The sequence below is a fragment of the Fistularia commersonii genome, chromosome 23 (genome assembly GCF_037954325.1).
Source record: "Fistularia commersonii isolate RoL2024-O1a breed Wild chromosome 23, RoL_Fcom_v1.0, whole genome shotgun sequence".
Classification (NCBI taxonomy): Eukaryota; Metazoa; Chordata; class Actinopteri; order Syngnathiformes; family Fistulariidae; genus Fistularia; species Fistularia commersonii.
Genome location: NC_141306.1, coordinates 8,402,359 through 8,419,986, shown reverse-complemented (window position 1 = coordinate 8,419,986; position 17,628 = coordinate 8,402,359). Strand labels below are relative to the sequence as shown.

Sequence of the window (17,628 nt, the reverse complement as noted above, 5' to 3'; positions counted from 1 at the left end):
TTTTTTTTTTTTTAAACCCCCAGATCCAGATGTGTGTGAGAAAAAAACACGCGGGCCGCACAAACACAACGATCTGAGACCCCCGATCTACAGGACTGTCTGAGAAAATTAGAATATTGTGATAAAGTTCTTTATCTTCTGTAATGCCATTCAAAAAAACAAAAAGTACTTTTTCATGATATTCTGATATTTTGAGATAGGATTCTTGGGTTTTCTTAGGATGTAAGCCATAATCAGCAATATTAAAATAATAAAAGGCTTGCAATATTTCAGTTTATTTCTAATGAATCCAGAATGTATGACATTTTTGTTTTTGCATTACAGAAGATAAAGAACTTTATCACAATATTCTAATTTTCTCAGACAGTCCTGTATATTATGGCATGTCATATAGACAAATGCAACCATTCACTACCATCCAGGTTGTCCTGTCAGATTGTTCATTAACAAATAAACTACAAACATGGGGCTCAAACTGCAACAATCAAAAAAATAACATTTTCCATGGCTGATTAGTATGTAGCTTTTTGTGTATGAGTGGGTATATTTAGCTGCAATTATATACGTGTGTGTGTGTGTGTGTGTGTGTGTGTGTGTATGTGTACTACAGTGTACGTTACTGGATATTTGTGACATATTTGTGACATATTTGAGAATTATTTGAGAATTAAGCGGTTGGTTGAGGATCATCACATCTTGCCAGTAGATCATAGAAGCTGGGAAAACATTACATAATCATTACACACACACACACACACACACACACACACACACACACACACACACACACACACACACACACACACATCAGCCATGAAGAGTTTTATCTGTTGATCTTATCAGCAGCTGATACGATCGAGGTGAAACTCTCCTCTCGTGAACTTTAAACTGAGCTTTCCAGGTGTTTTCAAAGTTCGTGTTACTTTGAGCCTCATGTTTGGCGTTTATTTGCTCCTGTTAACTTCTGACAGTTTAATTGCTCGGCTCCAACCTCTCAGTTTATGAGCTAATATTTAAATGGGGGTCCGGGGGAGGCCTGGCATAATGACATAATGCTTGTTTAAGGAGCCCTCTGTTACTGGTGGGTACTTAAAAAAAATTCAATTACATTCTTGGGTGTTTTTGCCAGTCTATAACAACATTCTTCAAATACAGTTGAGCCCTTTTATAAGTGTATAATATTAATAATAATAATATGAAGACATTGAGGCTGATAAATTATCCCGGCTTTCCTCCATAATAAACAACAAGCTCGAGCCATTCTCTGTGACTAATGTCTTAAAAATAAAAAGTAAAGCTCCCGAAATAAATCATCTGATTATTACCAATCAATTTACGGGGAATGGATAGAAGATGTTTTTTTTGTTGTTTTGTTTTTTTGTTGAGCTCACTGGGCTAGACCTTCCTGCCTGCATGGTCAGTATGACTCAGAGAAGGTGAGAAATTCTGGATTCATGATTTAAAAACTGTCGGGCCCAAAGTTAAGTAAACCTTATTCCCACTCCCCGAGTGTTTGGGTTCATGCTTCTCGATGCCGCTCAGAAAAGCGTTGGGAAAAACAAACAACTTTTTAAAAGGAGGCTAAATGACTAGTGCAGTGTTTTGTAAATTGTCCATAATTTATAACCAGCCTTGCAGTTTTTCTGAGTTCCATTTTAGCATCCAGATCAGCCCAAAAAAAAGTAACCAGGTCAGGAAAACACCCAGTCTGTCCTAGTTGCCCTGCCTTGAACCTGCTGCAGAGGCTAAAACACCTCCTCCAAAGCCTGACTGATCTATCTATCTATCTATCTATCTATCTATCTATCTATCTATCTATCTATCTATCTATCACCTTGCTAACTCACCTAGCTAACTCGTCTAGCTAACTCACCCAGCTAACTCCCCTAGACAGTGTCGGTTGTAATAAACAAACAATAAAAAAAATTAAAAAAGGAAAATTGAATTGAATTGAAAATTGTCTGTAAGCAACTTCATTCAGGTGTTTAGTCATTCTAAACAAAGCTGGCAGATGGGAGTCACTTCGTGGTTTTCAGGACGGTATTATTATTGTATCTATTTTCATCTATCTATCTATCTATCTATCTATCTATCTATCTATCTATCTATCTATCTATCTATCTATCTATCTATCTATCAACTTGCTAACTCACCTAGCCAACTCGCCTCGATAACTCACCTAGCTAACTCGTCTAGCTAACTCACGTAGCTAACACCTAGCTTTAATAAACAACCTAGCAGTTATTGCTCCCCATTTTAAAAGACAAAAAAGAAATCTATCCATCTATCTATCTATCTATCTATCTATCTAATTTTATAGGAAAGCATTGAACCAAAATAATGCTGTAATATCAATTATAATGGTAAATGTTGCAATATGCAGCTGATTTTTGGATACGACCATGTTTGACACACACTTTGGCATCCTTTGTTTATCCCCTCTAACAGGCTGTGAGGAAATTAGATCCGCACACACACACGTGCACACACACACACACACACACACACACACACACACACACACACACACACACACACACACACACACACACACACCTCCCAATTCCTCATATTCTGATGTACCTCGGCCGCATCAAGATAGTTTACACAAATCCCCATTTCTAAGACAGATATAGAATCCCATGGGAGAGTGTTGTCCGGTCCTCTTGATATCATATCTGTGTTTCGTTTTTTGTTTTTTTCTAATAAAAGTAATCTGATCTGTTTGTATCCCAGCAACACACCTGATTGAAACACCTGCTCTCATCCTGCTTGCACGCAGCCTTTATTTAAAAAAAACAGCTGAAAGCATCGCTACATTTCAACGCTAATGGCCCATAATATTCTTTTAAAAGAGATAATGTGTCCAAAAGTGCAGAACTTCTTTGTGCAATTTTTGTGTGAGTGTGTCAGACGCATTACTGACACCCACCTGCTCACTACGATGCTGATGATTATGGGATTTCGCTCCCGGGCGTCGGCGCAGCGTGGGGGGACCAGGTCGACTGAGAAACTGCTTTTTTTAGAACGGCTTCACCTTACAGAAGACCGACGGGGCGCGTTGTTTCTTTGCATTCACGTGCCGATGCAACAAAATCTGGTCCGGCCTGCTGAGTGCACGTCATGACCCTCAGATACAATAGCACTTTATCGTTAGAACCCATGATATGACATAGTAAATCCTGCCATCTGCTGGTTTTCTCCAGGAACTTATCAAACCTGTTGCAGAGGGACTGGGACACACCTGGTATTAATATAATGTTCACGTCAGGGACGCAATGGTTAGCGCTCCCGCCTCACAGTAAGAAGATCCCTTTTTGGATTCCAGACCTTTCTCTGAGGAGTCTCCGTGTTTTCCCCGAATATGCAGGGTTTCCAAAGATATACATTAGGTTCATCGGAGTGAACATGAGTGAACGGTTGCATGTGTCTATATGACGTCTGAATGGGAGGGTGAACGGTTGTATATCTCCATCCAGGGGGAACCCTGCCTCTTGGCCAATGACATGTCTTTAAATGAATTATAAAATTATCCTCAGTTAATTATTTAAAGACGATAAGGTCGCTTTTAAAATTTTATATCTCATCAGTGAGTTGCTGGAAGTGCCCATATAACCATAGCCCTTTTCAGACAGGCACTGTCAACCTGATATTCTGCAGGTTGACAGACATTTATGTCTGAAAGGGGAATAAATGTACCATTGGGGAAATGAGCCACGCTTCAGAAAACACTATGTAATTAAATGTAAGTTCCTCAGAATATCCTTTTTTTTTTAGGAACTGTTTATTCACTCATCAACACAGAGCACAGCAGACTAAACCAAATCAGGTCCAACCCAGCGCAGGAAGTAGACGGTATTCTTCCCGGGGCAGACGATTGCAAAGATTTAAGAAATAAAAAAAAAAACAGCGGCGGATCAAATTCAGGATACCAAAATATGACTGATAATGTGAGATATCCTCAAATCATTTGTTTTCAGAGGGAGCCGAATTAAGTCTCAATGATTGATATTATTGAATATTTGCCCTGAGATTGCCGGGGTTGTGAATTAATAACTGCATTTCATTGAGACTAGATTTCAAAAGAAAAAGATGAGGTACCAAAATAATAACAGGAACCTCCACTTCTTCACGGACGAAAACCGGGGTCAGTCGGTGATGGAAGGAAAATAAATAAATACGTCGGACGGGGTATTTTCCGAGCCGCGTCTCGATCTTGTTGTTTACTTAGCTCTCGTGTTTTGGGGGAAGACGGGACCGTGACAACGCTGTTAAGTCAGCTTGTTTTTGGCCTTTTTGTTTTTGAGTCGCATCTTCAGGGCCAGAAGGTCGATGTAGAGGATCTGGTTGAGGACGGCGGAGGCGCAGAGCATCCCGCCGTGCAGAGCGCCGGCCATGCCGTTACAGAACACGTCCTGACCTGCGACCAACACACACACACACACACACACACACACACACACACACACACAAACACACACGAATTCACACTTTCAGCGTCAATCGAATCAATCCCCCTCCGGCTGCCGGTCGGTCGGGTCACCTGTTAAGTAGAGTCCACTGATTGGCGTCTGCGGCCGTGTCCTGGCGACCGTTTTCGGGGTGAAGCGCTCCAAGTTGTGTTCGGCGCCGTACATCTCGCCTCGAGGTGCGCCCAGGTAGTGGACGTTGGTCAAAGGGGTGGCTGCATCCACCATTACCACCTGAAAACAGACGCAGATTTATAGACAACAAACTTGTACGAATGACTTTATCAGCTCAGTTACAACAATGATGCACACACACACACACACACACACACACACACACCTTGTCCCGTAGTTGAGGGAAGATAGTCAAGGCCCAGTCCAGCAGCTCTCGGGCCATGCTGTTTTTCAGATCCACGTAGTCCTGTCCCCTCTTGCCGAGCTTGGTCCCCTCCCACTCCTCAAACCATTCGTACCGGGCCATGGTCAGCAACGTCATGCAGGACTTTCCTTTTGGGGAAACGTAAAAAAGATAATGGCACTGATACTATTATGACGTTCTATTCTGATGTCCTACAACCGGTTGTCGTGCAAACAGTCTGACACCGGAAAGGTTGGATTCTTCTAACGCCGATCCCAAGAGCGCTTGGGGTTTTGGACGGTCCTCACCTGGATGTCTGATGTTGGATGTGGGATCTTTGGCGGAGGGAAAGGTGATGAACATCATGGGAATGTTGCCCAGTACGTCTTCTCTGCTCAGAGAGGAGTACTTCTCCATTCTGCACATCCGAGGGTATCAGTGCACAAACAGGTTTTCACGTCAGATTTTTAGGTTTGAAGTTACAATGAAAGTCGGGAGAAGAAAGTGTGATGAAGAGAAAGGGATAAAAACGTCTAAGACGCACAGTGGGTCCAGGTCACTGTCTTTGTACATCCAGAAGTTGGTGGACACGATACCCAACTCCTCCTTGGTTCCATCCAGACCGACGAAAACCAGGAAAGAACCCATGCCGTGACGCACCATACCCAGCAGGGATTGGATCTCTACCCTCAGGAGAAGTCCGAAAATTAAAAATGAGACGGTGCTGGATCAACTTGTTTTCTTTCAAAACGTGTTTAGAGTTAGCAGCCAAAGGACTCGGCGTATATTACCTGGTTTCTCTTGGATTTGCTTGGGCAAAAACTTTTGGAAGGTATTGAAGATTCCGGCATTGGAAATGACACAGGGGGCGTGGATCTCAATCTCGTCCTGCCCTTTGAGCACCGTCACTCCTGTTACACACAGCGAACACCCTTATTTAGGCGCTGACCAGACAATCGGCACCAACCGGAGGGTTCAGTGTCTTGGACAAGTTTGGGAAGCGAACAGCCAACCTCTGATCGGAGTGGCGGCTGCTTTGCTAACTGAGCCACAAGCACCACCAAGTACCAGCACAGAAACTAGCAACACAACATCATATTTAGATTCAGACTCAATCTATTTATCCCTGAGGTGCAACTGGAGGGCGCATGGGTAGCATAAACATTCAACATCTGTAAATTAACCAGACAACTGTATAATATACTGTGCATCCGTACATGTATACAGATGGCTGTAGATTAGGGGCGGGCAAACTTTTTGGCTCACCACAAGATACGATACATAGATACTGTAATTTCCAGATGATAAGCCGCGACTTTTTTCACGTAAACAACGATGCGGCTAATATATGGACTTTTTGGGTGGGGGACGCTAACGAACTTCACGGCGCTAAAACATTTTATCCTCGTCACATCGGACCCATGAAATGAACGGGAAATTTTGAGTCCGTTCAACTCTGACACCGAAGAAGACGACTTTGACGGTTTTAGTGCGCAGGATGAAGCCCGAGATAGCGATCGGCTAGCCTGGAAATTACGGTACATACAAAAAAAAAAAAACACATTTGTTAATAGTACATATCAGACTTGTCCGACATTTGTCCGAACATTGTCTGACATTTGCTTCGTAAATAAAATCAGCTTGGTTTTGAAGGCTCCAGCGTTTGCTTGCGTTTCATGCACAAACCGGTTTTTAACTTGTCGCTTCGCGTCCAGCTCGTTTATCTGTGTCAGTATGTCCGCAGGAAAAAGCTAAATCACAAAGCCAATCTGTGTCATTCCGCCCAAAAAAATTCTTAAATGTTCTCAAATAGCTCCAAAAATGAAATCATCTCCTGTTTGAGCCTCCACATTCATTGATCCGATTATTTGATCATTCACATCAAGTATGAATTCCGTACCAATCCTTGGCGGGCCGGATTAAAAAAGACCAACGGGCCGGATGTGGCCCGCGGGCCGTAGTTTGCACACCCCTGCTTTAGATCTATAAGAATGATAAGAATAAAAACAACTTTATTTATCCCGAAGGAAATTGTTGTGCCAGAGTTTCAAGTAAAACATCTGATATCATAAATATCATAAATATCTGATCCTACATTAACTGATCATTTCTTAAAAAATCACCTATTTTTGAGACCAACAACCCACAGGATACACTCCCTGCAACTTTTTGACGATTCGTTTTTGACAATTTTCATGTAGCATTATGCATAGCCTGGAGTAAAGTCTGTGGATGAAGGTCAAAGAGGTTATCATCATCCAGACACAGATGTCAGGCGTGTGTGTGTGTGTGTGTGTGTGTGTGTGTGTGTGTGTGTGTGTGGAGTTCCTCACCGTAGACCTTTCCCCGCTGGTCGAGCAGCACACGCTGCACGGGAGCCTTGACCAGCACGGCTCCGCCCGCCTGCTGAATGACCGGTATGATGTGGAAGGCGAACTCACTGGCGCCGCCCCGTGGGTAGTAGGCGCCACGTTTGTAGTGGTGAAGAAGCAGAGCGTTGATGAGGAAGCTGGACTCTTTAGGAGGAACACCTGAAGGGAAAGACACGGGACGGTGAGGAGGGCGGTAGTTAAGAGTGCGACCGATTTGATGCGCGTGTCCTCGCAGGTACCGTAGAACAGGTAGGCAGAAAGCGCCTGCAGGTCCTTGTTTTGAGTGAGGCTGGACATTATTTGGGAATGGTTGGTGGTCGCCAGGCGGAACACCGACGAAATGCAACCCAAAAGACGGGTCCAGATCAGGAAGTTAACCAACCAATATGGAATGATCTTCAAGATGGCGATAAGTGGCGTCCGCCGTGAAGCTAGCTGCCAAGGGAGGATACACACGGGCGTTTCATTGGACACAATACACTTCAATATGCATGTAAAAACATTTATATGGCTTTCCGGCAAGGAAATTGAAGAAATGCGGTTTTTAAATCGTACACATGTAAGCACAGACACATTGATTCATCCCCCACCTCAAATAACAACTGAAAACACATCTGTGTGAAGTGGTCTGTTCTATCTATCTATTCATCCATTATTTTTTATTTTCATCACTTTGTCAATTTCACTATTTCTATTTTCATCGTTTCTTTTAAATCTGTATTTTGCGTATATTTATATGTCTCTAGGGTGTCCTTGAGTGAAAAGGAAGGCACCTTAAGTTAATTATTATTGGGCTTATTATAGAAATAGCATTTAGAGTGATTAGAGGATGCCTGGTAAATGCCTGGTAAATGTCCAAAGAAATTTAGAAACTTTCCTGAAACCAATTTGTGTGTTTAGGGACGGACGCGAAAGGCGCAAAATGGTCATTTTGACCTCGGCTGATGATTGACATTCGATCGGACGGAGAGGTGCTCTTTAGAACAAGTCCTGCGAGTTGCACTTCACTTTCCACAGACCATCACCAGCATTGACTTTCCTCAAACCAGACTTCTGCCCGCTCCGAACGGCGAGCCCAGTCTCTACAGATTGGCGTTGTGAATACAGAAAAAGCAAAAAAATGCAGCGGTACACACCCGCTTGCTCCTCACACACACATCCACCACCACTGAGGGTGTCCTCCTGTCTCCAGACACCCCTTTTTTTTGCCTGTCTTTCACCTTTGACCACCTATTAGAAACCTGGCGGTAAGAATAATTTATTTTATACATAAGACTGTATTATATCATCCTAATATCATGTGAGTTGACCGATGTGTAACTTCTAAGAAGAGCTTTCCAGGAAGGTCAGCCATTGTCTCTCCCTGCGCCACATCTTGTTAAAAGCTCCCGAAACACTCCACGTTTGGCCATTCATCTTCCTACGTGGCAGCAGTTAAAGGCAGGGCGGGCTTGGGAAAAGAATAATATAACAATATAACAATATTTCTCTAATCTGCTTCCGAAGATTTAAGAGAGTGATTTTGGATTTTTAAATTTGTCGCCTCACTTGAGTGTGAATTTTTCCCATCCGAAGTTAAAACCTGCTACGAGTGTGGTTAAAAAATGTGCCGGAATTGTTTGTTTTCTCATTCTTCCCTTCATTATCCGTGATCACAGATACCTTCATCAGCCTCATGAACTCATCGATAGCCGCCTCCTCCCCCGGGAACTGCTTCTTCAAGCTGGCTGCCATCTCGGTCTTCCCTGCGTGGATGTGGTACTCCCTGAGGAACGACGGCCGCACATTCACAAACCGACGTCAGGAAGAGTTACGGCGGGGGGTTTGAGTTTGACAACATGTAACCGGGACCCACCTGCGCTCCCCGCCCAGGCCCAGGATGAGGGTGTCGAAGTGCTGCTCCAGCCGGGTGAACTGCAGCTGGCCCTCCGTGATCTGATCCAAGGCCACTCTCAGCAGGCTGTTTTCATGAAGCTGGCCGAGGTAATGGATGCCTAATAGCGGGGGTTAAAAATGCCATTCATTCGTTGTAAAATAGCATTTTGCCAGTTTTATGTATCAGAAGACGACATCTTCTCTGACCATGACTTCACCGGTCGACTCACTTCTGCAGGATCGCCTCTTTTATTCGCTGTTCTCGTGTCTCCCGTGGCCGATGTTACAATATTTTGCCCTTCATAAATCAAATGAATTGAAAGCACACTGCACTTCCTGGCAGGTCAGTTCATCTCAGACCCTCCAATGGACCCGGAGCCGCAAAGACCGGGCCCGTACGAGCCCGCGGGAGGCCGCCGGACGCAGCGCGGCGTGGAGAAACTCAGACAGTCGGAGGTCTCGCCGCTTCCAGATCTGGAGAAGCATCTAATGAAGGCTCCCCGGAGCCGGCGGCGTGAAAAAGGGAGGGACCGACGGTGACGGCGGCATTCGATCAGAGTAATTTCAAAAAATGCTATCATGTGGGGATTTTTAAAATTTAAAAATACTATCTGGCGAGCATCCAGCTATTCGTGGATTCAAGAAGTCGTTGGCAACGAGCAGACGAGGATGTTCGTTCCTGCGTTTCCTCGAGAACGAGTTGCCTAATTCGTCCATTTTTCAGCTTTTTGTGCATCGAGAGACATTCTTTTACCTAATAATATCACAACGATATCACTTTCAACTTGCAAAATACTTATTTTATTGCCTGTTTATATATTGTACAGTTATTTTATTGCCTATTTGTATATTTTATATATATTGTCTATTTGTCCAGTTTTATATTTGTATTGTCTTCCCAGGACTACAGATGGAAATTAGCTATGAGCTACAATCTGGTACAAACATCTCTGCCTCTGTGCTTAATGTGATTGTACACTGTTCTAATAAACTTTTTAAACTAAACTAAACTAAACCTACTCAGGTTAGTGGATAGCCTCTGGAATCTGTGCAACTACTTTATTAATAGGTTTTTATGGTGATATTTAATGAAACATTTACACGGGATGTTTCTGACGCCGTGTTTCGCACAGATTACGGCTTACATTTGCACTCACGAGCGTTCAAAAATCATTTTCAACTTAAAACTTAAATCACAAAGTCGAGGTTTTCTATGTCAAACCGGGCTTTGATAAGTATCGAAAGGTGTTTCGTGACACCGGGTTTCATTTGGAGGAAAAGAACTCAATACATTCGATTGATTAACATAAAAATTGAATAAAGCGTTTGTTTCATATTTCGCCTGTGTTTATGTATTCAAAATATTTCTCGGGAACGCAATCAAGATTAGCCGCGGGGCATCACCTGACCTCTGCACGCCACTGCCACCGCATGCCCTCGTCCTATATTGTATCCTGGTGCCGCGTCTTTCACAGGTCACACACACACACACACACACACACACACACACCTTAATCCAGTCCTGATCGACACCTGCTGCTTGGTATAACATGCTACTACCTTACCTAAATCTGATATAAATGTATCTTGGTGCTTCATGGTGATTTTGCATGCGTCTGAGGTTGCATCTTACCTACGTCAAACTCAAATCCCTTATTCTGGAAGGTGTGTGTGCAGCCTCCGGCCTGGTCATGTTGCTCCAGCACCACCACTCTCTTCCCGGCTTTAGCCAGGAGCGCGGCGGCGGTCAGGCCTCCCACCCCGCTGCCGATCACCACGGCATCCAGAGCGGTGGGAACGCGGTCCAGGCGAAACGCTGCGTAAATAAATCATATGAAATATCAAATCGGTGTGTTTAAATTGCATTTCGTTTGCATGGGAAATCTTTGAAATCATTTGTGCTTCAGGCGCGGTGAACACAGATGGAAGGTGACACCCATTAGTGTGTGTGAGGGCTGTTCATGAGGAATCTTTCACAGATGCACCGATTGTTTTATTTGACCGGAAAATTGATTATTCTGTGTTATGTCACCGCTTTGGGCGAGAAAAAAAATTTGATGCCTCGAGAGCCATTTTGACCTTCTTTTCTCCCAGGAAATAAAAAAAAAAAAACAGCAGGCGACACAAAACCCTTTGGATATTTAGAATACAGAGAAAATTCAATTGTATTTCTGCAAGCAGCAAACATTTTTTGAACTTAAAAACGAAAAAAAGCTGTGTTGAAGGTAAAAATAAAACACGCAATGTCTTTGTATTTATGAAATAAAAGTCTGACGCTTTAACGTTTCCCCCGCAGCAAACTAAAAATGGCGTCTGTGTCCGTGTGCCGCCAGGTTTTACTTAAAAAAAAAAAAAAACACAGATAGAAATAAACCAATATATGCTGAAACCATTCTTAATATCGAAGCATTATGATACACGTCGTGTTTTACTTTCACAACAGCCATATATACATTTTAAGATGTGAGCTTCCTGTTTGGAATCCCATTTTTATATTTTCAAAGCTCTCGGGAAAACTCGGAAAGTAAAATCGCACTTCTAATGGATATTTGTAAAAGACCGAAACCCTGCGATCGAAGGATCCATATGCACGGAGTGTGTGTCAATCACGTCTCAAAAAAAAAATCAGGCTCTTAAAATTCCTGATAATGTGCTTTTAAGCAGGAGATGCAAATCACGGGTTATATTTTGAATCCGTTGAAAGGAGCAGCGACGGTGAAGAATCTCGAGCCCCACGGGGTTTCTTACCTCTCTTCAGCCTCTCGTCCCTCTTCTTGCCGTCACAGACCAGAGGCCCGGGAGGCCTCACGCTCTTCTCGCTGAACACCTTGTAGCGCCGGCCGGTGATCAGGAAGAAAAGGACCACGGCGACCAAAAGCACGCAGCCGGTGATGCCGAGAAGCCACCACATGGCCCCGGGAGGTCAGAAGGGCCGGAGGCGCTTCCGGGGGAAGAAGTCGAAGGAGAACGCGAGCGATAATCCAGAGGAAACGCCCCTGATGAAAAACAGTTAGAGGATGTGAAGATCTGCAGGAGGGAAGAGCAGGAGAATCTCCTCGGAAGTGAAGGCGAGGAGGAGGGTAAGGTGCTTATCAGGAGGAAGGCGGCAAAGCAAATGACGCGACGCACGTGGCATCTTGGAAATGATCAAGAGGGCAGCAGATAGGCAGAATTCTCCACACCACGAACATGAGACTGGCCAGAGAAGAGAGAACCGGTTGTTTATCACTTCATCACACCGGTGGGCCAAACCACGCCGGTTAGACGCTCATTAGCCAAACGCCCCAGGAAAAGTTCTTTTTTTTTTTCCATGACTTTTCTTATTGTATAATTAAGAAACACGCATGTGAACAAAGATGCCTTCAGAGCTTAGTCGCAAAGCAAGATAACTATATGTTTGTGTGTGTGTGTGTGTGTGTGTTTGAGACGCTCGGACAACATTTACAGTAAACACTACTTTCGAGATGCCAAACGAAAGAATATCTATAAACTATTTCCTTCCACTATATGTCAGTATTCATCCCAAGGATGTAGCCTTTGCAGGATAAATACTTTAAGTATCAACCAGGAACTCTTAGTTTGATGAATTAAATCATGTTTTGCAGTGAAAGGACAGTTTGAGAGATTACAGGGGAGAGAGGAGGAAGAGGAAAATACAAGCATGAATGAGTGGTCGGGGGAAAAAGGGAACATTTGTTCATTTATTATTTAAACTGTTTAACCTTCACTTCAGGGTGAAGGGGGGGGTCGGTAACCTGTACCGGCTGTCGTTGGGCGAGAGGTGATCTGCAATAGACTAGTTGCCGGTTGATCACAAGGCCACATAGAAGGACAAAAGACGTACAACCGTTGGTCTCTTCATTCACAAGTCTGGCCGATTTAGAGTCTGGACTGCAACGTTTTTGGAGAAACCCCCATGGAAAAAAAAAAAAAAAAAAAAAAATTCGGTCGGAATCCAACCTTCTTGCTGTGAGGTGGAAGCGCCAACATGCCGGCCAGTTACCAAATGAAAAAAATCCCCCCAAAAACCAAACGTGCCCGACCGTGACAGTAAAACCCAGAACAAGAAAGCAGTACAAGCAACCCTTACTAAAGGGATTCACACGTTTCTTACAAACAAGTGGAGGCGACAATGCATGAATACAACCAACGTTCCTGATAGCATCCTTACCTGCAAACAAAAGCGCAGCAATGCTGAATCCGCCTCAGAATCCCACAAATGTCAGGTACAGGCATGTCCTGAGGAGAGGGAAGCAGCAGGGTCCTCCAGGAACACTGAGAAACAGGTTAGAGCAGTGCTTCTTGTCCTTGTTGGAGGTTCTGAACGCCACCACTTTCATACGCGCATTAACTTTATTTATCGGAAAAATAAATTGTGATTTTTTTTTTTCAAAATGCGAGACGTACATTTATGTTTTATTGGTGCACAAAATAAACCGTGCATCAACATCACTGTGTTGAAACCAGCAAAATGTGATTTTCACCCAAAAACGAAAAACATAACAATGAATAGAAAGGAATAAGGATGTGTTCCTTGGGTTTTACCAATGCTAGATGCTGCACTGCAAATCATGCAGTTCGGACGCCAACGCCCGTCGCTTTACGCTCTACACGTGAATCCATATCGTACGCGTTTGTCCGACCACTTTCTTTTTTTGCTCTACGTAACTAGTACGAAAGGATTCAAATATTAACAAAGAAATCACACGACGTACCATCGCAACAGTCACAAGTTGACGACCGAGCGCACCGAAATCCCTACAGCACAGATAAATCAAGGTATGTAGCGTGATCACCTGCAGCCGGTGACGGCCAATTAAATGGGATGTGTCATCGTGAACCATATGAATCGGGCGTGTCCTGACCTCTGCCGAACCCCTGGGGTTCAATCCGACCCATGTTCAGAACCACTGGCTTGTAGGGTTGGCAGGGAGCGGCGGTCTGGAAGCCCAGCGGGACTCGGCAAAGACCGACTTCCGGCGAAATTTTCTGCCACTTTCCCGAATTCGTGCCCCGGGAAAGTTCTTCTGGGCTGTGACGGCTACCTGGGTTTTGATACGTTTGCCCAGACAGCTGTTCCAGGACAAGCGCCGGTTCGTCCCGGGTTGTTTCGTCCCGTCGCAACTTTTGCCGACTTGACAAAGGTGACAGAAACAAAACAAACAGCCGGTTCGGATCGATCGCCGACGCACACGAGAAGGGGTTTTTGATCCGGGACGGGATGGTTAAGCTCGGTTCAGGCATGTGATCGTCGAGGTCGGGTGAGACCGATGGGAAAATCCTGGGAATTTACACTCCTGCACGCCGAATTACGCTCTTCGATTTTATCACCGTTTTAAGCACAGGATAGGAATGGCGGACAGCGAATGACCAAATAAATGCTTCATTGACTTGGAGGTGTGCAGTCACCGACGTACATTTAAGGGGGGTGGAAAAAAAAAAAAAAATCACAAGTTACTGGGAATTTCTGTGGAGGTCAACCCTTTTTATTCACCAAAAACATTATTATGTGACATTTACGGAAATAGAAAATGACAACGCTCTAGCTCAGCTGAAAGCAGCGCCGGGAGAGGCTTCCTCTTTCCTGCTCTGAAGAGACTTTTAAGAGTCACTGTTCAAGGACGGTAAAGGACACGACTATCGGTTTAGCGACGATGTTAAGATCAGCCATCAGCGATGGATGCGGGAGCACCGGAGTCCAAAAATAAATAAAATCTCAGTTCGGTTCAGAGACGAGGAGAAAAGCGAAGTCCTCCACGTTCCGCGTTACCTGTTTATTGCACGCACATTATCCGTGCTAATGGAAAAAAAAAAAACCCTCCAGCAAAACTAGCAAAGCTAAATTTAGCTCAATTTGTGCATTAATGTGGAAAAATACTTTCACTAAAATAGCTCTTTTTGTATCCACGAGGTTTTTGAATTTCTTTGAGAGCGACTCTCAAAGAGGGATTTTGATTTAGAGCTGCCAGACAGACATTGGTTGTCATTTTTTTCTTTTTTTTTCCTTTTTCCTTTCATTTATTTTCAAAACAGCACATATAAATTGGGATTAAGAAAAGGACGTGTGTGTGTAGAAACTTAGAAACGGGTCGGAATCACAATCTTGGTTGTACAGACACAAGCGGCCCAAGTATCGGCTATCTGGCAGTGAATATATCCGACATTTGACGCTTCTTTACATTCGAAATTCATTAGGTGTAGGGTGAGCACAAACCGCGTGTTTCTGGCACTTTAATTCCCGGTTTTTACATATAATTATCAGTCTTCATCACCTCCAAGCTACCGTATGCATGCCTACTTTACTGCATGGATCTCTGAAAATATCATTTAAACGTCACGTGCTTTGACTACAAGGCAAAACAATCTTACACTATAATATATAACGTGACTAGGTATCGACATGCTATCTAATAACTGAGCCGGCAAGAACTTTCTACCAATCGGTGATAAAACATCACATCGAGCTTAAAAAAAAAAAAAAAAGTGGATACTGAGAGGCATTTTGTCCTCAAACATGAGGCCTAAATCTCTGGATTTACACCCGGCGTGTTCTTTCACCGAACTACGATCAGCAGCCGATGATGACAATCAATACTGAAAGTTTGGCTGTCCGTGAAAGTAAAAGGCAGTAGAAATAAAAAAAAAGAAATTGCCTTCTTTCAAGGCACGAACTCCTCACTCTTATTCGCATCTCATTCACTTCACAATAAACACCCGACGCTGTCATTGGTCTACCTGTGACATTGAGATACATTAGTTATAGATACATTTTTCGCGTAATGAGCCACTTTGTACAGAATGTGACACATAAATTCACGGTTTTATGAGTTTCCTCTTGGTGAGTTCATGAGTTTGGCTGTGGAAAGTGGCTTTGGAAAGCGTCGACAGACAACCGGGCTGTGATTGCGACTGGATTAAATAAATCGGAGTGGACTTTTTCACATTAGCGAAGGGAATCGACTCTGTCCAGATATAAATGGCAGAAATTCTCGTCCGATTCTCTTGAAAGTAGGGAACAAATTGTGTCTGAAAAGACTGAAACTGGACTCCGGAAGTTTCACCTCAGGAACATAAAGCTTAAAGTTCTGCAACTAATTTGAATAAATCCTTAAAAAAAAAAAAAAAAAAAAAAAAAAAACATTACTGATAAGCTATATGTACTGTTCAAAAAAAATAAAGGGAACACTTGAACAACACAATGTAACTCCAAGTCAATCACACTTCTGTGAAATCGTAGCGTCCACTCAGGAAGCAACACAGATTCATTTTGACTTGTTTTAAGGACATTACATCAAAGTTGGATCAGCCTGGAGTTTGTTTTTACACTTTAATTTTGAGTGTGATTCCTAATCCAGACCTCCATGGGTTAATTTATTTGATTTCCATTGATCATTTTTGTGTGATTTTGTTGTCAGCACATTCAACTGTGTAAAGAGCAAAGTATTTCATAAGAATATTTCATTCATTTAGATCTAGGATGTGTTTTTTAAGTGTTCCCTTTATTTTTTTTGAGCAGTGTATATCACAGTGGGTTCATTCTTTCCTCTGCTTTCAGATTTTTTTGTTTCCCCAGTTGCAGGTGTTGGCCGTCAAGGATGTGAAATGGCCTTTCAAGGAAACAACGAACCAAATCGGTTTGACAACGTAACTCGTGACTTGCTTCGGAGTTCATAATCCGGCGAAACGTTCTCTGACTCACAAGAGCGAAAGAGACCACGGCTCGATGACGGGTGTGACGCCGAAGCGGGAAAACGTTAAAAACTGCGGCCGTGCTACTACGCTTCTAACCTGCGAGCGGCCGTGGTTGCTGTCCAAATGTGGCCGCCGAGCGAAGGCGTGTCGCCGCAGTCGGCGATTCTCAGCTAAAAAAGGAAAAAAATGCCGGCGGTGTAATATTTGCAAAACGTTGTTTTCCTCACTCTCTGCAATGCTCTCCTGAGGGCAGCAGGATCAAAAGATCCTCCTCAGATTTCAATCTGCCAATCAAATGTGAAATGAATACAGAAAATCTAATCAGGACGCGAAAAGAGTGAAATTAACCCGAGAAACAAAAACATCTAAACACATTTTCCAAAGTTAAAACTGCGGCTTTCGGATCTCAGTCGATCACTTAAATGGTTTTCCAATTAGAGATAAAGCCTTGAAATTGGCACAGTGTGTGTGTGTGTGTGTGTGTGTGTGTGTTGCATAGGCTGGTTGTGCTCTGTATGGCGTCAGCTGAGTTCAACTCTGCCTTGCAGGCGGTAACTGTTTTTTTGAATCTCTTAGACCTTAAAAAACACTTGACTTTTAGCAGATTTAGCAGAACACGCTCATTTTAGCGAATGCAAGGAAAATAAGGTGTATTCTGCACGCAGCCCCCGTCACATTTAGCCCTAAAAGACTTGGAAATGAGGCGAGTCTTGATCTCCTGACATGTAAACAATGACTGTCTGCTGATCACTGAGAGTAATGGCACGGTAAAAACATACACACTTCTGTGGAAAACACACTCTCACACTAAACACACGAGCATTGACACACACACTGCTGCTTCACTCGTGTTCCAAAATGA

At 43.4% G+C, this 17,628-nt stretch overlaps 1 protein-coding gene across 1 annotated transcript; it reads right to left on the bottom strand.

Moving 5' to 3' along the window:
- Positions 1-3,793: 3,793 nt before the first annotated feature.
- LOC147220944 (inactive all-trans-retinol 13,14-reductase-like) lies at positions 3,794-12,044 on the bottom strand. Its single transcript, XM_086171120.1, has 12 exons — positions 11,823-12,044; positions 10,708-10,890; positions 9,055-9,193; positions 8,862-8,964; positions 7,439-7,634; positions 7,161-7,358; positions 5,619-5,738; positions 5,372-5,510; positions 5,136-5,245; positions 4,810-4,976; positions 4,544-4,703; positions 3,794-4,420 (listed from the first exon to the last, which is right to left on the bottom strand). The coding sequence occupies exons 1-12, from the start codon at positions 11,983-11,985 to the stop codon at positions 4,272-4,274; spliced, it is 1,827 nt and encodes a 608-aa protein (XP_086027246.1). The 5' UTR covers positions 11,986-12,044; the 3' UTR covers positions 3,794-4,271.
- Positions 12,045-17,628: the final 5,584 nt, after the last annotated feature.

Bases quoted from the DNA above. Each gene is read 5' to 3' on its own strand.
- LOC147220944 (XM_086171120.1), bottom strand. From the start codon at position 11,985: ATGTGGTGGCTTCTCGGCATCACCGGCTGCGTGCTTTTGGTCGCCGTG. The intron at 5,511-5,618 runs GTAATATACGCC...TCCTGAGGGTAG, and splicing joins GCAAATCCAAGAGAAACCAG to AGATCCAATCCCTGCTGGGT. The intron at 4,704-4,809 runs GTGTGTGTGTGT...GTCTGTTTTCAG, and splicing joins TCCCTCAACTACGGGACAAG to GTGGTAATGGTGGATGCAGC.